The following is a 27,789-nucleotide window of genomic DNA, read 5'->3' on the forward strand; positions in this document are numbered from 1 at the left end:
TTTAAAATTGCTGTTCTTGTTTACAAGGCTTTGTTGGGTAAGGCACCAAAATATATCTGTGATCTTCTGATTGCCTATTTCCTCAAAGGGCTCCAGATCTGGTAATCAGTCTCTTTTAACCGTCTCTTGTTGTCGCTGAAAAACAAAAGGTGGTCGTGTCTTCTCTGCTACAGCACGCAGGATCTGGAATAGCTTGCCTATTAATGTAAGGCTAACCCCTTCACTAGCAAGTTTGAAATCTGCTCTTAAATTAATTTATTTTCTTTTGCGTTAGATTAAGATTGTTGTTTTGATGTAAGATGTGCTGTATGCTCTGTTTTAAATGTACAGCACTTTGGCACAACTCTTTTGCTTTTAAATGTGCTGCTATTAAAATAAAAGTGATTGACTACAATCAGCAAGGACACATTATTATATAAATATTAAAATATCAAAGTATTGCAAAACTTGAATCTTTTAATTTTATTATAAAAAATGTAGACAAAGCAGCCATGTGATAACACTTTCTATAAAGCAAGCATAAAGTGCTTTATACACCAGTGTATTTGAATGTTTTACATTATGTAATATTGTCATCAGGTCTAACAAAGACTTCATTAGAAACGCTGGGGGTAAAAGTATTCTTGGAGCAATAAATCAGTGTGCTGACACTTACCCTTTTTTTCTCTTGTTATTCATGATAATTAATAACTACAATGAGTTAAAAGGATTATGAATATATAGATGGGCTCCATTAAAATACCTTTAAAATACATTATGTACACGATGTATATATCTTTTTTGTAGTATCAGAAAATGTAAAGTGGTTTTCACGCTTTAGACAAAACCAAAAAGTTTTGAAGTTCCAACTGTCAAATAAATCAATTAACATATTAGATGGAAATTACTATATTCATAGATTAAAAATATTTCAAAAATTGTCTACATTTAAACAACGCACACAATGCGTGCTGCGGTAACGACACATGTTAATAATATTTTAATAATAATAATAATATTTCTGACCAAAACGTATTTATCTTTTCTACAATAACATCATTTGCAATTAAAACATTTTAATTGAAGGAAAACTGCATTTTACTAATGGTCCCCACCATATCATAAACATAGTTATCTAAATATAAATAAAATAAATGAATACATAAAATGAGACTTGCCCTGAGCAGCAAATATTTGCATGTAGAAGAGCAGAAACCACATGATCGCAGCGATGAGAACACAGAAAGAGAGGGACGATTAAGGTTATACCTGCTTATAAGGGCTCTGTGATGCCACATCCTGTTCCCGCTCTGTCCACCTTAAACCAACTTCATTTCATTTAAAAAATGACCTTTGTAGGATGCAGAAATTTATGCATTTGCAGACGCTTTTATGATCCAAAGCACATGTGTACACATGTCTTTTATCAGTATGTGTGTTCTCTGGGATCAAACGCACAAGATTTGCATTGTTAGAGCAAATAATGACATTCATTTCTGGGGAACTCTTTGTTTTAAGATATTTTAAAATCTTGCCGTCACCCAAAAAATCTGTCCTTTCCTTCGAGTCGTTCCAAATCTGTACATTTCTTAGTTCTGACGAACACAGAGAAAGATATTTGGAAGAATGCTGATAACCAAACAGATCTTGTCCCCATTGACTCCCATAGTTGAAAAATTACTTTATTTGTTCTGTTGAACACAAAAGAAGATATTTTGAAGAACATTACAGTCAATGGAGGGCAACATATGTCTGGTTATAAGCATTCTTCCAAATATATTTCTCTGTGTTCGTCAGAACAAAGAAAGGAGAGTAAATGATGACGGAATTTTCATTTTTGGGTGAAGTATCCCTTTAACAATTAAACGTCAGGGCCATGTGTTGTTTGCAGCTAGAGGTCAGTGTTGTGTAACCCTTGAAAGCTCACACTGATTAAAAGGAAATTGATAACAGTATAAATATTCCAAAGATTTCTATTTTAAATAATTTGTAAAATAGTATTACTTGAAGAGGAAAAAGAGAAAGTAAGACAAGACACCAGAAAGGCAGACAAAGAAGAGAGAGAGAGAGAGAGAGAGAGAGAGAGAGAGGTGTAGTGTCTCCGCATGTCTGACCTGTGGGTGATATCTTTGGACGTTCATCGCTATATTAAACAAAGAACAGGTTTCAACTATAAGCCATCAAAAAAACACCAAGTTTAAGTCAACTTTTCTTATTAAAACTGAGAGAAGAGAATTTGAAAAGATATTCCCAAATGACATCCAGAAAAACATGAACAATAATCTGAAACTTGGAGAAGAAATGAGACTTCACACAGTGATTCCAAAACAAATAATAAAAAAAGAACAAGCCAAGCAAAACATGCATAAGTTCAGATGCCATTGAGAGGCGACACACATTCTGCTTCTGAGTTCACTTTATTAGTGAAATAGACGTTACACCTCTGTGCTTTTGATAACTGACTCTTTCATCTCCTACCGGGAGCCGTTTCATCCAACAATCCCTGCCGAACACGAGAGCAGGTCTGAGCAATGACTACATTAACCACTTTACACTGTTTAATGAAGCCGGGGAAAGAGAGAACCAAACCAACATAAAAATAACTTAATGCATGTAAATGGATTAACAATATATGTCTCGTTACAGTCAAGTGCAAATTTGCATTCCTTACATTTTTTCATTTTCATATACAATCATATTTTACAATATTATTTTTCATTACTTTTTTAGTACAAAATAATTGCAGTATTATTGCCTGTCTCGTTGCCGCGTATGGTTATTAAAACCATAACAGATGAGTGTCAAAACAAATATGTGACCATGTTATATAAGAATGTTGCGCATGTACTGTCAAAATGGCCAACTGGGGTTCACATGTAATCATCAAGCCGAATGAAAAAATAAGCAATGACAGTGGTAACATCCCTCCAGTCATATGGATTCGGAAAGACATGATGCATTAAAAACCCTCATTTTTTTCCATTGGAGAAAACACATGCATGGATACCACCGTAGGTATTTTAACACCGTATGTGGGATCAATTAAAACAAGTCTTTCTCAATCACTCCTCGCAGCCGCATAAAACATGCCTGAATGAATGTTTTGTTTTTTGTTAATGTGCACATCAGGTGCATCATATTTGTTCATTACTACTCTGTAAATATTTCTTTTTTCAATGTCAAGAAATGAAACAGGACAAACCAAACGTGTAAAAGAAGTAACATGCACAGCTATGCGAGTAGCATGTCGGCGGCCTCATTCTCTGCCATGGAGTCTACTATACAACAACATGCATGTTCTGGGTAAGATTTGTCTGATTTTCTTTTTTTTTGTTAGTGGGGTTTGAAGATGCATGTGCTCTAAAGAGATATGATACAAATATTGATACATATACACCATCTCTCATCGTTCATCATTTCCACAATCTGTTGCGGTCAATTGCGTTACGCAATGTTTCATCTGCAGTTTCAACATACTGTCATTATCACCTTTCGTAATCTCGCCACGCAACTGTGTTATGCAGTGGACATATAGGCATAATTCCTGCTTGTTTAACATTGCATATTTTTAAAAGGGTAAAAGGCCTTCGATGCCACCACGACTGTAGATTTCAATGTCTCATGTCATCCACTCAGCATCCAAAGAATGGGGCTTCTGCGTGAATTGTCCGGCTGTCTCTGCGTGCAACAGGGTCCCACAAGTCACGTCACGCGAGTCCACGTCTACAGATCCGTTTTAGGTTTGCGTCTTGTCTTTTCTTTTCTGTGGCATTACGATCGTTCCTGGGAGAAGCCTCGGCCCCTTTTGTTCCCATTGTGCAATAGGGGAAGGTTTGTGTGCTTGTGGTGGTTATAAGGAAGATATCTTCACAGTCTCGTGGGTGAAGGAACCAGAGCGCGAGTTGCGTAAGATGCTGTGGATGGCAGGAGACGGGGAGAGGCTCTCGTCTGGGGTGTTGGCAGGAGGGGTGGGTATGCTGATTATAGCCGCTGTGAAATCTCTATCATCACAGTTTAGCTTTAGGTCTTCTGTCCGGGCGTTGAGACTGGAGCGACTGCACACGCACACACAAGAACATTTTAGTTCTTATCAGATTGCACTTTTATTAAGGTAGCATTAGTAAATCATAAAACAAGAATTTGGAATTAAGTATTTGGTTTTGCAAAACTGATTTGTACAGGGTTTGCGATGTCATACCTTTGGGGTCTGAAGGGTTTTTGCATCTGCAGCATGTCCAGCTCCTGCATGCTGCCGCGGCTGACGGAAACGGTGGAGTTGGCCAGACGGATGGCTCTTCTCTTTGCCCTGCGGGGGCAGCAGGACGTCCCCATCCCCTGCTGGCTGGAGATGGAAGTGCTACGGCTGGTGCGGTAGCCGAGTGATTCTGTCATACACATCTCACTGAACGTAAGCTCGTCTGTGAACTCGTGGTTCTGAGGAAAAGAGACATCAAGATTCAAACTTTGACAGTGAACATAAAACATGTGTTTATATTAGATTGTGACACACTACAGAACATTCAGTGATTTTCTCAAATATAAAAACAAACTAAATATTATAACCACAATACATAAAGCGGAACTGTATGAAAAGGCAAAGTCTCTATTTTTTATGATTGCATTTTTTTGGCCTTTATTAAACAGAACAGTACAGACACAAAAGGGAAGCTAAAAAACAACAACTACTGAGTTGAATAATAAAACAAAATAGTAGGTTGAAATGACTTGTAAAGGCAATTTGATTTTTCTTTGGTTGAGTACTCTTAACAAAGCATTGCAGAACTATGAGTATAGTTTTTCTATGTTTTTACACATTTTTCAAATAAAAAAACACCCGGTTTTCCATCACCAGCGATAAACGGTACTCACTGTGGTTTTCTCCAGACAGTGTAGCAGATGATGATGTTGGTGTTCAAAAGCAGACCTGTTCTTCAGGCACAGAGCGCCATCGTTGTCTCGATTCTGACACATCAAAAACACAAGAGTATATTTAGGACGGGCTGTAATAAGCATCTTTTACATCTTAAAACAAAACCCTTACGTAAATGCAACTCTATTTAAAGAAGAAAGTGGTTATATACAGACTTCAAAGCATCGAAATAAGAGCAGAGCTAATGCATTTACTAAACAGCTGAAACTGTGTGACCCAAACACTGATTTAGATGTATTACAGTACAGTAGTGACCAAAAGTTAGGAAAACTGTCGTCTTCATTTAAATGTAAGATCTGCTAAGTGTGACCGTGCAAAAACTTCGACCTTGCTTCATCTCCCCTGAAAGATCTCTGTCTTGTCAAAGCCATTGGCACGTATCCGGTAACCTCTTACTGTAAACCGATCACAGGAGAGGATGTTGCGCTGTAAAGAACAAGAGTCTGAAGGAGCATCGGTCACCGCGTCTTTCCTCTCTGCTCCACTGATATTATCTGGCCCCAGACTTCTTTGTTGTTTAGGTGTTTTATCACTATATCCCTGCCCTTGTCTGGAATAAGCCTATCAGAGGCCTTCAAAAGCAGCCGATGTTATCGAGGGAAGACAGGACGGTCATTGTAAGTGGGTGCCACGGTCAGGAAGGAGCGATGACCGATGTCTGCCACACGGAAAGAGCGACGTCAGCCCAAACCAAAGATGAGTCCGGCCAGGTTCAGATGATAAGATCATCAACAATCAGACTCAAGAACAATTAGGCTTGTCGCTTTATACACAATTTGAAAAGAGAAAGTTGTATCATGGTAGGATGTGAGTGGGAGCGAAAAGCAGTTACACTTCTCTGACAGAAAATCTACTTCTCAATCCCCAACCCGATCCAACAGAACCTTCCGGATCTAGATCTGAGACAGACACAACAACTAAAACAACTTACTACCATATAATTCAACTTCACAAGTGTCCCATAAAACCACGTTTTCCAAAATTCCCTAAAGTTGCAAACAAAATAGACAGCTGTTTCAATAAAGAACACACTGTGTTATCTTTGCGGAGCGCAATCCGTTTGCGATACGGCATTCCGCTGCCATGTGATATGAGAAAATGAAAGAATCTCCATTCGTCATAATCTATTTGCTGTCCAACCGAAGACGCAAAGTGAATTGTTTTGCCACCCGATCGCAAATACCCAGGTAATAAATCCCAAATAAATACATTTCAGTGAAATCCACAGGCCGCGGTCCTCTCCTCCCGAACGGTGCATTGGAGAGGAGATTTGCCTACCTGCAGAAGAACCTCAGAGCGTATTAAACCATCAATCACTGGCATCCCATTGTTAAAAAATAGGCGATAGGGACATCACATTAACAACGTTATTATCTGAGATACTGGATAACAAAACTATCATCGTCATACTGTATATGTACACCAGTAATTTATAACATCACCGGCAAACTAAATCTACTGTCCCATCAGGAAAATGACCAGGGTTTTATTATTGTAAAAGTATAGTAACCATGTTTCTTGGCAGACTGATAAACAATTGGATTACCATAGTTTAACTTCACAAACCATGTTTAAATTACACTAAGCGGGGTTTTTAAGTGGTAAAACTATGGTTCATTTTTGTAAGGGTAAAACTACATTCCTACCCTTTATTGCTGATTTTACGATCAAACTACAGTATATCAAGAAAGTTGTGTTTACATCCGCAAAACTTGACTTTAGGATGCTGGAGTGGGGCTGTCAAACGATTAATCGCATCCAGAATAAAAGTTTGTGTTTACAAAAATGTCTGTGCACTGTGCATATTTATTTTGTATACAATAACACACACATACATGTATATGTATATATATTTAGGAAATATTTACATTTATTTATATTTACCAATCATTTTAATTATAACTGTTGATTCATTTTTATATTTTCTTGAATATATGCATGTTTGTTTATGTGTTTATAAATACAAAATGCATATACACAATACACAGACAAATATTGTGCACACAAACACAATTAATGGCGATTAATGGTTTGACAGCCCTGGTTATGAGAGGTTTCCACAGCGTTGCTTTAAGGTTGCTTAATTGTTGATAACAGGTCACTATGCTGTCGCTAGGGTACCCAGCCTAACTATAAGACTACAACACAAATTAATGTATCATTTTGCTACAGTACTTGTTTTATTTAAAATATTTATTTCATCATTTACTCACCCTCATGTCATTCCAAACTTGTATGACTTTCTTTTTTTTGCAGAACACAAAAGAAGATATTTTGAAGAATGTTGGTATCATTGACTTCCATTGTATGGACACATAACCACTGAAACATTTCTCAAAATATCTTCTTTTGTGCTCTGCATTAGAAAAACCCATACAGGCTGGGAATGCCATGAAGGTGAATAAAGAAAAAAATTCTACAAAATTTTGCATTGGCATACAGAGATTTTGTCCTTTCATGTTTTTCTGGAGCACTGAACGACAGTGTTGAGTTGCAAAGGAGAAATCAAATCCAGAACACACAGAAGGCTTGAAAGGCCTGGTTTATAAATAGCACTGCAGGCCCGTTAGTAATGGCTTTATAGATCCGTGCTGAAAAAATACCCTCATTCGAGGATTGTAAATATTGGATTATTGTGGTTTTCACAACCTGAGAAGATTCAGGAGAATTCTACCTGCTGCATTAGTGAAGCTGAGGACTGAATCTCTCTTCATATCTCTCTCTGTCTCATTCTCTCTCGGCTGCGTATAAACATTTGAATACAGCTAGTTTCTTCTGTGCCATGAATATAGATTTCAGCAGTGGGAAGTGTGTTTATAGGGTAAAGCTTTGCTGTAATCCCTGTGGTAATGAATATGTTTCTGATGAAGTGACAACCAGCAGGCCAGTGACAGATTTCAAGAAAAATTATAGAACAAGTGAACAAATATCCTACTGTACAGTCTTTATAGAAACCTGGAGGAGGATTTTTATACATTTACATGTATGTGTATGCATTAGTGCTCCTGGTTTGGAACCCTTGACCTTTGTTTTGCCAATGCAATGCTCTACCAATTGATCTACAGAAACTCTTTTGTCTTCTGCCAGACTTACAAACGAACCAGAATACCCTAGCACCCACTTAAAAACCAACCAGAATACCCTAGCAACCACTTACAAACCAGAATACTCTAGCAACCACTTACAAACCAACCAAAATACCCTAGCACCCACTTACAAACCAACCAGAATACCCTAGCACCCACTTAAAAACCAACCAGAATACCCTAGCAACCACTTACAAACCAGAATACTCTAGCAACCACTTACAAACCAACCAAAATACCCTAGCACCCACTTACAAACCAACCAGAATACCCTAGCAACCACTTACAGACCAACCAGAGTACCCTAGCAACCACTTGCAATGCACTCAGAAACAGATAAAGTACTGGCAGAAAATTACCAGTACATTTTTGTTAATGCTAAATGTCATTTAACACAGTGCAAAATGTAAAATAGAGGTAAAACAGCTGTATAAAAATGAATACGGAAAATTTCTTCCTATTAATACAATATATTGTGCCCAACTTTTACAGATTTTTTGAGAGTGTAGCAACCACTTAGAACACGTCGGCATTGTGTCAATGAGCTGTACAATCAAGATTTCTTCAAAAACAGTTAAAATCTAGTTATTTTTACCCCTTCCTAGTCTTAAACCAATGGGATTTGTGTTAAACAAATGGAAAAATCCATGCACGATGTTATTGCAACAGTATGTCTTAATTTCCCCTACCACAGGGTGAACGCTTAACTCAGGGTTGGTCGTGTTGATCTAGTAGTACATTTCGAGTAAACACGCCCAAGGGCCCGAACTGCAGCGCACGACATAAACACAAACAGATATTTTAACACGCTTCTTTTTCCCGAGACGGAAGTTACAGTCAAGTAATGCTAACTAGGGCTTCGTCTTGAAGCAAGTTACTGTAAAAGTGCAGGGCACATTTTATTTCAATAGAAAAACTGCACTTAATATTACTTAACTCAACACAGAAAATATTATTATAGCAAAAAGAATAAAATGGACAGAAATATTCCCCAAAACGCTGAATCATCTTGTGATAAACAACCCTGTATTCTTACAGCAGATAGGAGGGAGAACCAAGACAGAGATACTTTTCTGGATCCACGTTTTGTTATCTGTCCTGGTCCGAAAAACGTCTCGATGTTGGCATCACTACCCTCCCATCATTGGTATCGTTGTCAAGGTTACAGACATCTTAATGGATGTAGTTTGTGTAAAAAGTATTACATTTAGATTTCAGCATTTGACATTTATGCATATTTTTTCCAAAAAGACCTAAATAGTGTACAAAAAAATGAAGTGAACAAAACAATAGTGAGCAAAAAAATATGTATATATGATTTTTTGGGGTGAAGTATCCATTCATTCTCTGTGCCGCCGTGATCTTCCCTTCCCTTCCTTCAGAGTTGTTAATGATGTTTCCTTTACAACAGGTCATGGACCCGACGGAGAGTTTAGCTGACTCTAAATGTCATCTGCCGGATCTGAAAAGCAGCCCACGCTGGTATTACCGATTACATTTCAAACTGACAGTTTGTTCAGGGTCCAAACATTTGACCTTTATATTTCCTATAACGCTCTTTGATGAGATCCAAAAGATCTTTATATCTTATAAAACTGTTCGGTGCTTAATATCTGCTAGCAGTCCAAGAATACACTGTCCAGTTATGAGCGGATAATATGCTTTAATGACCCTTCATCATGATTCGGTTCCAGAAAGACCACGCTGTGAATATGAATACTTAAATGTTCTCTGTTTGCCCGGGTTTGATTTTAAGCTTTTGATTAGATTTAATGTGTCTTATATAAAAAAATTATATCCAAGAAGTCTTTTATTTCTATTCCATTTCTAAGATTTTGCCAGTGAACTTTGACAATTAAAAGTTTAATCAAATTTGCACGGCTGTCATTCAGACGGCATGAATCTACAATTATCTCAACAGAGAAACGTTTTGTTATGGAAGATTGAATATCAAAGATTTCTGCTAGAGGGAAATTATTGAGGCATCTATTACACCATGTTACTGGAGACTGTGAATGAAAGAACATTTAAAGACTCATCTCATCCAAACCCCTTTCCACAATACAGACGAATATCGCTCATCGCTATTCTAGAGAAGAACCGCCAAGAACAGTGACAGATCACGGTAAACATTTACGGTGAATGAATGTGAAACTCTTTAAACAAAAAACTAAAATTATTCTATAATAATAATGTATTTTAGATCATTCAAAGGAACAGTTCACCTTAAAATAAAACACTTTCATATCATTTTAAAATGATTTGATCGACTCTTTTTATTCGACTTTTCATTCCCTTTAATGAGTCGTATTCTCCATATTTCTGAAAATTTCACAGCACTAATAGGGAGATCCTTACCTGAAATCCTCCTTCTTCTTTATAGTGTAGGAAGGCATTAGTGGTTCCCTTCTTGGACAAGCGAATTCTGGCAAGTCGCACTTTCTGTAAAACAGCAAAGAATTTCTCTGAATCGATTGTGTTAGCACAACCCCACGTGGCGGCCAAGAGGTGAAATGATGCCAGTGATAAACAGTTTTGCGGATGACTTCGTTTGTAAAACAAAGACAAAATCACAAGATCTAAAACAGATCTGCCGTGGAATCAATTGATTCTTTGGTACCTGCTGGGCTCGCATCTTGTCGGCTCTCTGGTTCTGATGATAGATCCGGCTGAAGTTGGACACGATGACAGGTACGGGAAGCGCGATGACCAACACGCCACTGAGTGAGCAGATTGAGCCGAAGATTTTGCCAGCGATGGTGTTAGGAACCATGTCTCCGTACCTGTAACAAACGTCAACATCGGTCAGCTGTAATAGAATGGACTTTGTGCAAGTGACCGGTTAAATGAATATCATTACAGAGCTTTATTGACCAGTTCTTGTTCAGGATCTATTTTTGCAGTAACATTTACTCTAATTGTTCAAACTAGTTTGGAAAAGTGCACGGCTACTTCAATTCACAAGACCCAAGAGCTCATCTCTGTGATCACCGGGGGTCTACATGACCCCTAATACATTTACATTTAGTCATTTAGCAGACGCTGTTTTTCAAAGTGACTTACAAAGAGTTCGGGGAGCAATAAGCGATATGTCATACAACCCATTAACCATGTTTTACAGCAAAGTACACCATCACAGAATTACAAAGAGCTATTACACACAGAGACACGCAAACACATTTACAATATATAAACACCATGACATTACAGAAGCAGTCTGTGCACCCACTGTACACATATGTTGAGAGTTAACTCATCATGTACAGGGATTGTCATTCTTCATCTGTAACCTGTAATCTTGAGTTTAAACTAAGAGTGAAAACACTTATTAGTAATGCCGCAGTATAACTGTATTTATCCAACAATACTTTTGCAGTATGCAATACAGTATACAACATGTACGCTGTCGATATACATGAAGACATTAGCATAGGCAAAAACCCAATGTGCAACAGGGCACACAGAATTCTACATGAGATGGTATACTGTGTCCCACAATGCAACTCAACTTCAAATGTTAAATTGGGCCGGGGTCGTCCCTAGGCTGACCACCTCGCTCTGTAGAAATGTTATATCGACACAAGGAAAGTGATATCTGCCATTGCAGATTCTTATTCTGAAGATTAAATTAATATTTTGTTAACTTTCTGAATGCTATTATTCATATAATGACTATTAACTTCCAACTAATCAGCCAATAGCAAAAATGATAACAATTATTGGCCGATATATTGGTGCATCTCTCATTTTGAATTGTTAACATTTTCAGAAAAATGTATTTCAAGAACTTGCTATAAACTTACGATGAGCAATGCTTTTACAGTATTTTCTAATGTTAATTTCAGCGTTTACTAATACATAATAATAATTATTATAATACTATAATAATAATACTATACAAACTATAATAATTCATTAAAAGTTGTATCTGTTGACATCAGTTAATGCGTTAAGAAGAAACGTAAACAGTTGTATTGCCGCCATTAACAGAGATTAATAAATGTTGAAAACTATATTGCTCAGGTATTTACTAATGTTATCAAAAACATCTTTGTTGTGAAGGGTTAGCATTTTTTTTCAAAGTTTACAGACAATCCATACTAAACAGTCTTACAAAAACTCTTATCAGACGTCTTACTAAAAACAACTGTCCACTGTTTGTTTTTAACATTAAGTTTCTTCAGAAGTATGAGGCACAGCGACATGCACAACGTGTAAAAGCACAAGGTCTGACAAAAATAATATCATTAATTCTGGTGTTTATTCTTTAATCTCTGGGATATCTGAAAGTTTAAAAACGGAAGAAGTTTTTATTTTTATAATTTTCATAGTACAATCCACTCTTTCATGTCTAATGATGTGAACCCTGTAACATTTACGCTGCGCACCACAGCAGTAGAATGTTAGAAAAACATTAGATCTGGACTATGAACCACGACACGGTCCAGGCACAAGCTTCACACAAAGAAAATGGCAGTCCATTAAAATATCTTTCATTTGATGTAGTAGCAAGATTCCTGGTGGGATACACAATTCTCTCAGTGACTGACAACACAACAAGACAGAGAGAGAGAGAAAGAGAGAGAGAGCTGGTTCACGTTCACATCATGTTCAAGCCCTTCACAGGAGACAGATCTGCAGGTGCCGTGAATTAAAACATTTGTTTTTACAGCAGTGTTGATGTACTACACTTATTCCATGAAAGTGTCAGAAATATTTTATATTTTATTGAATGTAACGGACAACAGGCACATGAACACGTGAGGATGTTTTTCTGCAACAGAGAAATACACAGAGAGTGATGGAGATGAAAACAGAAACCCTTCATATTCTGACTATACTACAGAGAAAAATGTACTGTATTGTGCATCAACAGTCAATCTTTTAACAACTTAATGTCAAGGAATTCAATATAAATAAAAGTCTTTTTCCACCATTGACAAGATTTGTGTAATTTTTGACCCAGCGCTTCCTAGTAGTTGACTAGTTTCCTTGATTCCGTGTTTTCACTGTTACATGGTAGGTGGCAGTGTTACGCATCGTCTAAAGCAGGGGTTTTAAAACTTTATGATGCCATAAACGGGACCCCTTGCAACCTTCTTGAGGACCCCAGTTAAAAACCACTGTTCTGCTACATCTACAAATCCAAAAAACAAGCAAATAATCTGTTTTTGTCATTTCTCTGCATCCGCACAATGTCTTTGACAAAAATGCAACTTTCTTTTCATTCAAAATGTTATCTTTATCAAACGTACCCACATAAAAAAAATTAAATTCATATTAAGCTGGATTTATAATGTTGCAGAGGCTCGGTTCTTTCTTTGCATATATTACATATTTGCATATGGGTAGACCAAAGAAACATAAATGTGTCCAATGGTGTGACAGCAAAAATCCAGGGGAGGGGATGCTCTAGGTTTGGGCCTTATCCCGAGCGCTAGGTCCCATCCCAGGAGCGGCTTGGGCCAAATCCCAGAGCCCTCACCCGCTGAAAGCTGGCCATATACGCATATCTTTTCATATCCATTATATGTAAGTGTGAACTAGTGAAAAGGTATATTTGTCAACTACCCATATTTATACAGCACAACATACAGCACTTGGGGGCCTTGACATTTTTGTGAATATGATAAAACATGCTCTCACACTTTAAAGGCGGGCAGGGAAAGAGTTAACAAGCCTATCACAAAAATACTGTATTATTTATTTACTTTAAATACGCTGATATGTTCTGAATTCAAAACCTGTTTTCTTAACAGTACTCATACTTCACATGTGGCACATACAAAACAAGTTTCTCATATAAAACATATAAAACATTCTAGGGCTTGATGTTGTGTTCAATAACACTGAAATAATATGATCATAGACGACTGATCAGCAGAAAGCATGAAACGCACAACCACACCCATCATTTTCTTATAATACCCAGGTCACTCTGCGCTCCCAGGACTAATCCACATCAGCCCGGGGCGCCTAATCTCGTTCCGAACTGGAAAACGTCCAAATTACAGAAGTAAAGTGGTAATCGGCCCTGGGTGCACGGAGAGGGCAGGAAGCGGATATAGATTTTAATGATGACAACGCTTATTATCCCTCTGATGTTGTTTCGTTTTCTTGACTGTTGAATGTTCATTCCGTTGTTTGTTAATGCTGCTAAAAGGCATCTGAGCTATTAAACAGAGATAAACCTTCAGCAGTTAAGCGAAAGCCATTCCACTCTTAAGCACAAAAAGAAAAGGTCCAATACCTCAACAACCTCAACTAGTGGTAACTGCAGCATCATAGTTTTATTACACGACATTCATCCGTGTGTTCCTATAGGCATCAGAAAGGAGAGCTCACAATTTAATCTTTCATTTTCCAGTAATAGACCGTCTTGGACAGACGTCCCGTAGGGAAGGAAGAGGCTGCCTGGCCTAGATGATGGTCTAGAAAGGGGTCAAGGAGGTTTGCCAGAGGTTCAATGTGAAGATCAAGCACAAAACAGGTTAGAAGATTAAAGTGCAAAAGCGAGGAAGAGCCGATGAGAGAAATCACTAAACTCACATTTTCTCCCATCTGCTGATGTTGTTTTTTATCAACCTCTTGTGAGCTTCCAGCACTGGAGCGTCGCTGCTTACTCTCTCTAGCCAGAATTCTTATCGGAAATAAAAAGGACATTTATTTATCGGAGCGGAGGGCAACGTTTAGAGAGCCCAAAATACATCTCCTTGGTCTATTTTTGATCAGCGAATCTGAACCGTTCTTCTTCAGCCCTGAAACATGACATCATTTCAACTCAGCAAATTTCAGCTATTAATAGCAGCAGTTGTACGATTGCGATCCTCCTGAAGTCGTAGCCACCTTTACTGCATGAGGAGAAGACCATTATTCGGACAACACATGCGCAACGTTCTGACGGATATGACAGTATAATGCAAATTCTGAGAAATCTGCTTTTTTATATATAAAGAGAGATAGATAGATAGAAAGAGAGAGAGAGAGAGAGAGAGAGAGAGAGAGAACGAGAGGAAGAGAGAAAGAGTCAGGATCAATAATTGGGGGTTGAAGTATAAAAGACTCAACAAGGTTGCAAAAAAAGAGATAAATCTTTAGGGAACACTGATACATAATGCATAAATAGTTAAGAATAGTAAGCCTACGCAATTCCAAACATAGCCAGAGACGAGAAAAACACAGAGTGTGGCAAGCAGTGGGAGGTCAAGGGTTAACTGGTAAACGAGGGTTTCATCTTCCAGTGGAAATAATGAACGCTTGAGCATAGATTACGCAACACTTTATGGATTTCAGCATGGCCATTTCAGTTCTTTGCAATTCACTAGCCATCAATCACGCTCTTTCTTTTTACGACCTTCATCTAACCCTCCCTTTACATCCCTTCTGAGGCTGGTGTACTTGTGACTCCCAACACAAGTACATCGCTCTGACTGAATACATTCTGACAGCATCCCGGCATCCAAATTCACAAGCTATTACATACTGAAGCATTTCAGAGTAGAATTAGTACGTCCCAAATCGCATTTTGCTAAATTGAGTATCTTTCAAGTAGCGGGATGGTGTGCTAATCCTGGTGAAGAGTACAGATTCATGCACACTGATTGGATGATATTATCTCAGTGCAAGGAGTTTATTGATGCTGTACAGAATAAATAAATGATATCATATAATAAATATTACACAAGAAACAACAAACGAAGGAAAGCTGAAACACCACGTGTTGTAATTTGAAGTGTTTGAGATTTTGCGATACTCTTTTTCTATGCATACTTTTAATGCACGTAGACGAATTTGCATGTGCAAATGAACAGTCAGATAGAAGCAGATTGTTCCTGTTGCTCAGTGGTAGAGCGTTGCGAAAACAATGCCAAAGGTTGTGGGTTCCAATCTCAGGGAGCGCATAAATTAAAAAAACAATGTATTTCCAACTGTATAATGCACTGTAAATCGCTTTGGATAAGAGCGTCTGCCAAATGTGAGGTCTAACATTGGATGTCATGTTTGCTTCTTATGCAATGACTTTAATTGAAGTGTCAGCTGTGGTCAAGTAGCCTACATGGAAAAATACAATACATATACGTTTAAATTAAGAGAAGTCAGATCTTTTGACACAGGATTAAAACAATAACATCTTTAGATTTGCTGCTGGATTACAAAAGGTTTGATTTTGTTGAAATTCAACAGATACTGGACTGGAAAGGCCTAAAAACATGCCGGTCAAAAGAAAATTTTGAAGGGTTTCTTATTTTTGTCTGTGGCTGTATCTATCGCACTAATCTATTGTGCACAATGGTGAGGTTGCTAAGCCGAACAAATGGTAAAATGCACCGTAAATATTCTAGAGATATAACATCCTTGTGTGAGGAATAAACATATTCAGTGAAAATCTTGCCTTGACAGCTGCGATCACCGTTCACTTTCATTGGGGAAAAGATCAGCTTGGGCATTCAAGAACCGAGTCCATTTTGACGTGTTGTCAACGTTTTGACAACAAGAATTGCTCAGCAAGATAACGCCTATGTTGACAAAGCACAGGCCATGTTAGACATTTTTAATGTACATCAAGTATGCATGAGGTGGCCGCCTACAATTACAAAGTCAGCTTTTGTCTACCGAAAACTCCGAAACGCCTTATGATTAAACATAACACTCAACGTTCAGCCTTCTTCCGAACATCAGCTGTCACGGTTAAATGTGTTTTGACACGGCAGCCGATTACAATTGACAGTCCCGATTATCAAGCGCTAGTCTTGCGGAGCTGACGTACTTATGCTAAAGCAAGCGACGTGTCCAAAAGTTGCCGCTTGACTTGCCAAACGCTCCCATTCAAAAGTGATCTCTCCAATCCTTCCCGCTCAGATTTAATCACATATAAGTAATTACTGATTCAATTATGAATGGGCAACTGTCAGCGTGTACTGAAAATTAAACGAGGTGTTGAAGTTTCCACATGGCGTGCTAATATCATTAATCATCTCTGCTTAGAAACACCTGGTCACCGCTAGCATGCTAAATACTCGGTGTATCATTAACCGCTGGGACAGATCAGTATTTCGTTTGGATAAACCCGAGATCACAGGATGCTCTCTACTGTATTATGTGCCTGTTGTCGGTATGATTAATGATGCTCTGCAACCACAACAGTAAATACAGTAGTGGCCAAAATCAACAATCTTCCCTCTTTATTTAACGCTGTTATTAAAGATGTATTAAAATGTTGTATGCGTGTCGTTGTGCTTCGAGTGTAAACTGAAGAATTGAGAATCATTTAAAGAGGCTTGGCAATATAAAAACACAACACATGAGCAAAGCTTACTACAATAAATAGGAAAAAATTCATAAATGATAATATTGTCCTCAATATTTGCGTTCTTTACTTTAAGCTTTTTGTTTAAATGCATTTTTGTAATATTTGAGTAATAACCCTTATGTGCTGTAGTTTGCCTTTTTGCCATAATAATAAATAACTTAAAAGTTTACCGTTTGTAAATTTGATACCATCCACCTCACATTTTGATGGTTTCATCTAACCTAAGCGGGTATTGAATGCAAATATTGTACAATTACTCTGTCCAGACAGCACTTGTGGCCACTTCTGTACATTTCAGAGAAAATAAACAACAATATTTTGGGAATCTGGTGCATTGTAAGAAACAGTCAAGGATATTGATTTCATCATAGAGTCATGAATAATAAATGTTATGCTTAAGCGAACAGTACACTGCCACTGCAATGTAAGTTTGGGCACATCTATGCATTCTGTATTAAAGGCACAATATGTAGTACATTTACATGTATGCATTTGGCAGACACTTTTATCCAATATGTATAATATAATGCTGTGTAAGTATATGCAATCCCTTGGGATCAAACCCATGACCTTGGCGTTGTGAATGGAGAGACAGGTAATACAGTTGTTCGCCAAATTTGTTAGACACATTTTTTATTCAACAAAATTAAATAGGCTTGTCAAAATGATTATAACATGTCCAATGTCGAATATGTTATTATGGTTATATAGTTTTGCCAAATACAAACAGTACAATCCAATCTGAATGAGTTACGCCAACAAAAGTCATTTGTAAGGTTCAGGGCAGGTAAAGAAATACTCCCGAAAGTAACAACAGCACATAATCACTTTATATTGTGTAGCCTGTAAACCTCGATTTGCAGAATAAAGCCCAACTCCCACTGAAAACCTTGTAATTTAGAGTTTACAGTCACAAAAGACCCTCAACTTCACAAGAAACTGGATCTCTTTGGAACTAACCTTCCAAATACACCGGTTCAATAGCAAGTCCCTGGCAAATACTATGGCTCATCTGTGCGGTAATTTATTTACTTTTTTTTGCAAGCGACAAATTCGGGTTTGAGGGAGAATTAAAGTAACTTTTAAAGCAAGATCTCTAGATAATGACGAGGAAGAGGAGAAGCACTCAGAGGGAAACGTTGTTTGTCATTTTCTGTCCGAGTGAGGCTTGACTTAATTATCTAAAACAAATCAGTCCCTGCCTCCTTCTTTCCCCCGAAAAACCCCCATGTCTGAATCGCCAGGGACACAAACAGTCAATGGCAATTCATTATAGAGAGATCTGAATCGCTTCCATTTCTAGAGCCATGGATTGGAAGGACCAAGAAGGGCTTAAAGATAGCGTATCACAGGCAGTTTCTGCCAATCTCATATTAATCTTGAGTGCCTATACAGTAGTATTTCATACGTCTATCAGTTTCAAACGATTTCCAAATCCAGCGTTACATCCACCGTTTATATAACATCCATCACTTAAATGGCATGAACAAATAGACACACCTAAACTTCACCATTGCAAGAGTAACAAGCGGCGCAACTCATCTTGACGCAGCGCAGATAATCTTGATGGTAAATGGATCTCGCTCATCGGTTGGCTCGTGGGCGAGCTCTATCTTTCGCCTTGCCGTGCTTTTCCAGAAGAATGGCCAATGAAAGGAATAGGATCCCTGTGACGACATAGGGATCCAGACTTATAATAAACTTTCCGAAACAAGTTGTAGTGCTGGGGGAGTGTATCAAGTACAGAAATACTACATCATACATTAACATGCCTGATACTAAAAAATTATAATCTTACCGATGTCTTGACCACTTGTATTTCAGTCACTGTTGTTAAAATCTAGTGCAACGGCAAAACGGAAGTTCTTCTTCTCCTTTTTTTGCAAAACTGAAGTTATTATACACTGCTTTGAGAAAAGGCGAAAGTGGAATGACGTTGTTGTGAAAAAGGCCGATTGCTATCTGGCCCACAACAGCCCATCTCTTACATCTGAAGTTGCATGCTATATCAAAAATATCACAAAATATTGTTTACTTATCACAAAATATTATTTACATTATCGCATCACATATTGAATTATTTAACTTCTCGCTTCTCACCCCCTGCTCACATATCTATATATTATTTGGTATATATAGATATGGAGATATGAAGCCGGGTCTTCAATTTAGCCATAAATCACGTTCATGGCCAAGTCTGACTGCTACGAAAAGTAATAGCACATCTCTCTTTAAAAAGCCACAAATTGTGCAAGATGAGTTACAGTACTTTGGGTTAGAACTCAAACTCATTATTAACCACGATACAAGCAAAAGTCAGAGAGAAATATCTTGCAACATTCATTTTGGTGAAGCCATTTGGAAAAAGTCCAATTTGCATCAGACAATACACAAAAATCGCTCTGAAATAAACACCCACGATTACTTAAACACAAATTGTGACGACTATACACCCAACACAAGATCAACATGCTGCCATATTTACAAGCAGCCTCGTGGTTTACAGCATTTAAAACGTGTGAATATTCAGCACTTTCACGTGAGATTTTGGCTCCAGATGAAAGCGAAGGAAATAAACACCCTTAAGGAGATGACAGTAAACCAATCCGTTTTACTCCGCATGCTTTGGGTTTAGCTCTTTTGTGTCGCTGGTGTGAAAAGCCGTTGTTAACATTCAATTAAGCAGCGCTGTTCATGAAGCCGAGCATGATCAGATAATAGTTTGGGGTCAGGTGTCATCCCTACTGGACTGAGAGCTATATTTATCATCCACCCTCCTAGAACCACGCAGCCTAGGCAACTGAACCTCACGTCTCTCGTCTACAGTACAAATGAACCATTTCAGGACATCTTTAATACATGCTGCAAAACAAAATAAGAAAAGAAAAAAGCACAAAGTGAATGTATACGATGCGGCTTTGACAGCAGGAACATCACAACATAACTAGAAATTCCATTTCTGAAATGTCAAGAAACCTGTGGTGAAAACGTCCTGTTCTTCAAATCATATGTGACGTTATTTATTCATCGAATGCAGTTATTCGTTTAAAGGAAAAGTTCAAAATGACAAAATTGTCACCATTAACACGCCCTCTTGTCATTTCAAATCTGACTTTATTCGGCATTCCTGCAAAACACAAAAGAAGTTCCCCAATGACTTGAATTGGTTTTGCATCCATACAATGAAAGTCAAATGGTCAAATTTTAATTTTAAAGGCGAGCATTTTAGTTGCAGTTAACTCCTGTGCTTGACTTTTTACTTAATAATACTGAATTGCATAATTTTCATTAAAGAAATTATTATAATGCAAAAAATATATCCAGTGATCACTGTATTATAGTACTACATTGTGGTAATGTACTGGTCACTTATGCTGACATAAAGAAATAAAGAATTACAATTATTGCTATTATCATTTAAAAAAAACATACTAGGTGCATTTTGGAAATAAAATTGTAGCTATTGAATACCTTTCCAGCCTTCCTATAGACATAACTTACAAAATAACATTACATCTGCCACTGCATGGACTCCATAAGGAGGAAACGATAAAGCAAGTATGAAAAGAAAGAGTTTTGTGAATCTGACCAGTAGGACTGCTGCTATCTGGGAAGAGAATCTCTGCTTTGAGATATTGGCCAGAGGAGAAAAATGAAGCTCCCTCATCTAATAAGACGAAAGCGATATGCATTAACAATACAGATTATGCTGCAGTTGTGTGAGGTTTAACAGTCCGCCCGTCAGGCAAACCATAAGCCGCAGGTTTTCACATATTAAGAGATTGAAGGGGATTGCTGAAATCCCATTTTAATACAGTGTGATATATAGCATATATCCGAGGAAGCTTTGCGGGGAGCTAAAGAAACTCGAGATGAGCAACAGTCTAACAACTAGGCAACACAGATCAACAAGCAAACAGCGTGAGCCCCGGGGCTTTCCATTGTGTGATTCATCTATTTACTGTGTATGCTGGAGGTCATACAGACAGAATGCCCATGAATGACTGGAAAAAGGAAACTGATACAGCGAAATAGCTAAAAATATTCTTGATTCAGTCACAGCTTCTTGTACAACAAACTGACAAATGTTGGTCCTCAAATCTAAAAAGTTACTAGTTTAAAGCATTAGAGATAAGATGAATTAAATATGTCACATTAACGAAAACGCAAAAGCAAGTTTTTGATTATTCGACGTCAACTTTAAAAACAAAAGATCGTCAATTGTCCTCAGTGCTGTAAGTCACTATGGATCCGCTACAGTAAATGTAAATCCTGTAAACATTCCTAATACCAAACCAAAAATCTGCCATATTAGATTGTATATACATTTTTGCATTAATATAAATAAATTCATACTTTCTAAAAAACTGTTCAAACATGTCTACCAAATAGGACAATTATTCTACGGGTCCCATTGAAGACTAAATGTAAATGAAATGCAAAAGTAAATTACTGGTAAAGCTTTAAACATTTCTATTGCTAAAGTAGATTAAATGGAACAGCAATGTGCAGGCAACACAAAGGTCACGAGTTTAAATCCCACAGAAAACAAATCCTGATCAAATGCATACCATTCAAGGTATAGACATAAAATGTAAAAACTAAACCTTAAAGGTCCAATGTGTAATCTTTAGATCTGCTAGATGGCGCTAAATTTCATACACTTGACCTTTAAAAAATACATTTTGTAATATTTAACTAAAAGCTGTGATTTGTTTCTTAAAAAAGAAACTCCATTAAATCAGGTCCCGCACAGCTACCTGTACAGTATAGATGACAAAAAAAATGTATTCTACGTGTGTGTTACCAGTAATCACCCCACATCCAAACAACCACTTCCTCCTCATTACAGCCCCGATGAATTTGATTTCTGTGCCACTAATCATGAATAATAAATAACACAATGAAGAGCTTCAAAGTATATTTGTGCTGCTTTTAGTCTTGTCCTTCAAGGTACCCCTGTTAAGGAAAGAAAATGCAACCCAAGACGATCCCGACTGCTTGGCCACCGGCCCAGAGCCGATGACTGGAGTAATGTAGCGCCACTGTCGGACCACACCAACAAGCTATTTAGGACGAAGGTCAATTTACATACGTTATGAAGAATGGAACGCCATGCGCAACATGATGCTAAAGGCTGATTTAATGTTTCAATTACAACATCGTGCTATAGGGTTTAGCCACCTGACGGATACGGGGGGTATCACATGTATTGTTTATGATACCGCTGCGGCGCGGGGGAGAATTCAATATCAATGCACGCTTTTATAATGCACACGCACACAACATAATACCTTTTGTTGTAAAGGATACATCTAGATTGTCACTACTTAGTCATTATTTGGAAATCTTTTGTGACTAATTGGAAATGGCATTTACGTTCAATAAAGGAAAACCGGTTTTATGCACACCACAGACACATAAATGATGTCGGACACCAAACCAAAAATGTTTATAATTGATGTCATTTAGCATTTTTACTAACATTTACAAATCACCTATTAAAAAAATATCAATACTGTTTTTAAACAGCTGTCCCACATATATCCCGTATGTCCTGCTGCGCTTTCTTTCCTTACAAACGTAATGAAAAAGCAATGAGTTTAAAACATTAAATAATAAATCAATAATTCATGTTTTTGATCTTCAGAATGGGGGTGTGAGTTAACAAAGGACAAAACAACACATCAATGTCATATAGTAAATCCAATGCTGCCTGAAACACAGCATCCATCCATCTGAACAAGCTTTGCAATACGTCTATGAGCAAAACAACAGATAAAAGATAAATGCACTACACTTTCTCAGCGTTCAGCTGTGAGCCCACCTCCACTTAACCTCTTTCCCTGGTGGTCATGAAAGACCCCCGGCTATGATTGACTTGTGCTCGACAGAAGACACTGAGGTTGGGGAGGAAGTGAAGTCGTTATCTGAACTCCATCAGACCCAAAGGCACTGCAGCTACAGCAGGCAAACCACAGGAAGACAACGTCTCTTGCAGGATGTGTGAGGAGGGTTTACCTGTGTCAAAGTCACAATTCCATGTCTTAACATAAAAAAATATTAAATATCAAATATTAATTCACTCTATAGTTTAAAACCTGCAGATAAATCCTCCTTTCTGTCGAACGGAAAAGAAGATATTCTGAGAAATGTCTGCAGTTTTCTGTCCATATAATGGAAGTCAAAGGATTACCAACATTCTTCTTTTGTGTTTTCATTTGTGCTATAATGTGATGACTGAATGACTAAATGATGAAAGTTGTAATTGTTGTAGATGAACCATACCTTTATTATGAACCTGACTATAATTGGTAACACCTTGGCAATTTTGTGAAAATGTCAACCTAACCATGAGAAAATGTTGTTTTTAGCAGCGGTTTTTACTATGGTAACGTCACATATATCAACATTCGGTGGTTCAAATACCCATTCAAGGTTTTTTTTAGGTAAGTTCCATTTTCAGGATTGTCACATCCATAACGGTACATATTCCTCATAATAAAGTAACTATTTTATGTTCTATAAAGAGACAATCCTTCTCCATTCATTGGATATTATTCCTTCGGGGTTCGTGCATATAAATTCACGGAAATCCTACCAAAAAACCCCTGAAAAACTGTGTCCTTTTTTGTCATATCCATAATCCATGTTTATTTCCCTTTTTTAAAAATAGAAAATGTGTTCATAGACTGACATGTTTAGACTCTATCAACAAGGGCTTGGTAAAATATAAACAGATGGTTCAATATATTTGTAACAAATTCATTCTCTCGTTCACTTTCCTAACACCTACAAAAGGTCAGACCAGGTAGAAACAGATTTTTACACTGTTAAAAACAACAACGGAAAAAAAGTAAATGTATTGGTAATGTCCTTTCTGGACAAACTCTATGAATTTTCCGTGAACATTTAAACACAACGCAATTCAGTGCAAAATATACAGACAAAACTAAAAAAATCCATACGTAAAATTCTCTCATATTTATTTAATACATTGTGCCTTGTTTCTTTTTTTATCGTACCTTAACATGCTGCACATTTTCGAAACATTAGAAAAGAAGGAATTCAGAGAAAAATGGACTGGTGCTCTCGTGTTAACATGAAGCAGCAGGTGGAAGAAACAGCAGTGGAGTCGTGACAGCTGCATCTCAAATTTGAACTGTGAAGCCCTCGCACAAGACCGGATCCCTCTCCACCTGTAATCCAGCTGACGTGAGCTTTGAGCAAAGCACCCACAACAACTTCAGGAGGACATTGCGGAAGAGCCAAATTCACAAAGAGCAATGAAAAACTTACAATCAGAAGTTTATATAGATATCCAAAGTGGATTCCTGATCCTAAATATGAGAAACATAATGGTCATGCGATATGTAGGCTAGACTTGTACAGAGAGGCTATAGCACATGTCTTATAATGCTGCCAGAGATCATAGTGATCTGTGATGTTTGATAAAGATCTGGGTTGGGAAATGTCTACCAAATTGGCATCGGACGATGGCTACAGTGGAACATGGCGATGGACGATGACATCGAGCTTAAGCAAAGACACATCTTCTTTATACAAAGCGAGCTGGGCAGTTATAAATTCAGGAGTGTGTCATCTGTACAGCGCGAGCTTCACAGTTATAAAGCCAGGCTGGTCTGATCTGTAAAGTGCAGGTTTTATGCCCATTAGCTTTGTTCCTTTTGGTTTACAATACAATTTGCAGCCCGCGCGAGTGTCACGTGACGAAAGTGAAACATTTGTTGGAATCACCATTATTATTCCCCTGCAATGACTGTAGCTCTTTTCATAGAACACAAAGAAGGTCAAATAAACGATAGAGCTCATTTATAATGGAGACACTTGAGGTAAAGTGAGGTAAAAAAAGTCAATACAACAATGACAAAAGGGTTAAAACCAGAAACCTTAAAATAACTAATGCACATTTTGGTTGACTAAATATCTGCAATATAATCTATTTGCAGTTACATTCTAATCCAAATATTAGATAACATATATTGACATTACGGTCACTGTGAGAGAGAGCGTTAGAAGGGTGGAACAGAATGAAAGAGATGTGGGTGTGGATATGGCGAAATGGTACTGTCAGAGCTCTCCGCATTTTGACTCCAGTTAAATTGATGCCAAAAATAATGCGTTATGCATCGAAATGTGCCTTTGCAAGAAAAGATGCTCTGAAACCAAATCTCTTCCCAAGGAGAACAACAGAAATTAAAGTTATTTATAGAAGCAGGTTTTTTTTAGCTCCTTCTCTGGCCGCAATATCAATACACCTTCAGGGAACGGGTCGGATCAGCACGGAAGATGAATCACCCATCGGGTCATTGTTTTTATTTTTTAGTAACTTACTGTAAAAGCTTCCGGGCAGAGCGGATCCTAGATGTCTGGGGGCCCAAAGCAAACCTTTGTGGGGTCCTTGCAATAGTTAAATTTAGATAGACATAACTGTAAGCTATGAGAAATAAAAATGTAAATAATTCTTTAGCTAAAGTAACGCGTGGTTCTGGAACCATCTAACTGTTAACTGTTAACAAGAGCGGTGTGTTTTTACTAACCAAATGAGTGATCAACAAAAACAAAACATGATAAATATAGTTTACTCAAGAAAGCTAAGCATACGAAAACACATCAATGATTATCTAAATGCGATGACACAAAAATGACATACTATCATGGGCAATACAGTGACATACAGTGGATTGCAGTGGTGTGCATTATAGCTGACACCCACATGAACACTGCACAGCTGGTTTTGTGACTGTAAGTCATTCCCTTTAAACGCTATTGAAGTTACAAGCGTGTATATTTTTACGTAGCCTATGTAACTTAATTCAGACTATCGAATGTCCAAGGTCAAACCTACTTTATGCTAGTGGATTAATACTGAATTTGTAAATCTGTCCTTGCACAATTCGACAAAACTAAATAACACTTTGAAAAAGTACAAAAGCACATGCTTTCTTGTTCTTTTGCGCTGCGTTGTTGGCGTTCTTTTTCGCTATAGACGGATAGCTCTTTATAGCCATGGCCATATGTAAACATGCTTCACATCATGCGCAGCGCATTTCATCACTTGCCGCGCACTACACGATGTCCGAGACCTATCACACAAAAAACAAATGGTGCTATATAGCACTAAAAGAGGTTCTTTGGCTCGTAATCATAGGGGAACCATTTTTAGTGCTATATAGCACCTATTTTAAATGGTGCTATATGGCACCTTTATCAAATGGTGCTATGTAGAACCATTAAAGGTGCCATATAGCACTTTATGCTTAATGGTGCTCAACAGAACCAACAATGGTTCTCTGGATCATAATCATAGGAGAACATCTATATGGCACCTACTTATAAAGAAGCGTTATAGCATTTATCAAAAGGTGCTAGGTAGAACCATAACAGGTGTCGTATATTGTTTTAATTTATCTAGTAGGGCTCATTTTAATGCCAGATACTACCATAGACAAGTTGAAATGCTTTAATAAATGACACTTATTAAAAAACATTTTTAATCGTATCAAAACACCATAACACCATAGATTAAAAAACCTTTAAATTTATGCATTTAAGCAGCAAATAAAATATATGCTTAAATAAAGGGAATAAACAGAGGCAATACAAAATTAGATTAGATTCAACTTTATTGTCATTACACATATACAAGTACAGTGTAACAAAATGTAGTTTAGGTCTAACCAGAAGTGCAATTAGCAGGTGCAGGATATACAGTTAGAATAAATACAGGATACAATTTATTTCTTACCACTGAGCTACAGGAAACTTGCCTCTGGAACCACTTCTGTCCAGCAAACAGTTTGCGAGTTATCGCTGATGATGTAAAAAACCTACTTTTGCGAACTAGTCCTTGGTTTTTCGACCGATCGGAACCAAACCAATGCAGATGACTTCTGTGGAGTGTGAATGTGAATAACTAACTAAGTTTACTACTTGTGTAAATGTTCCATTTCAGTGTTTTCAATGTAAAAAATGTGCAATAAATTCTTCAAACTGTAATCAAATGTTCATGGCTTACCTCAACCTCAAACAGCAACCCTGGGTCCTCCTTGAACAGTGCAGGTAAGAGCAAAATAGCTGCTTCCAACAGTAGGCCTTTAAATACAATAACCTCATTAGGTTGACATAACATGGTGGATGCTTTCACCAAATACTTGTTTAGTTTTTTAAACATTCATTACTGTGCAGACAGAAACATGCAGGGAGACTATCTAAGCAGTGCAGATTGAATTACCTTTTTTAGTCTGCCATTTACACAGTCCTCAATTTTGCGCCTGAATCTCTTTTTCAGGGGACTCTTCAAGGACTCGAGGTGCCATTACAGACAGCTGCGCAAGAAGTCGTTGGTCCACATCAACAGATGTGTGGTCTCTCAAAATCCAAAGTAGCTTCCGATTAAGTAAAAAAGACGCGTATTAAAATATTGCTATAACTCAATTAAAGGAGCCAATTAATATACTACT

General features: G+C 37.5%; 1 protein-coding gene across 1 annotated transcript in view; it reads right to left on the minus strand.

The window, feature by feature from the left end:
• Positions 1 to 2,379: 2,379 nt before the first annotated feature.
• kcnd1 (potassium voltage-gated channel, Shal-related subfamily, member 1) overlaps positions 2,380 to 27,789 on the minus strand; it is a 42,768-nt gene continuing 17,358 nt past the window's right edge. Inside the window, exons 3-7 of the mRNA XM_079466801.1 lie at positions 10,616 to 10,778; positions 10,354 to 10,437; positions 4,849 to 4,941; positions 4,178 to 4,413; positions 2,380 to 4,034 (exon numbers count right to left, since the gene is read on the minus strand). Coding sequence (XP_079322927.1) covers positions 3,830 to 4,034; positions 4,178 to 4,413; positions 4,849 to 4,941; positions 10,354 to 10,437; positions 10,616 to 10,778 — 781 coding nt within the window. The 3' untranslated portion in view covers positions 2,380 to 3,829. The remainder of the gene's footprint in view (positions 4,035 to 4,177; positions 4,414 to 4,848; positions 4,942 to 10,353; positions 10,438 to 10,615; positions 10,779 to 27,789) is intronic.

The sequence above is a fragment of the Barbatula barbatula genome (genome assembly GCF_947034865.1).
Source record: "Barbatula barbatula genome assembly, chromosome: 11".
NCBI lineage: Eukaryota > Metazoa > Chordata > Actinopteri > Cypriniformes > Nemacheilidae > Barbatula > Barbatula barbatula.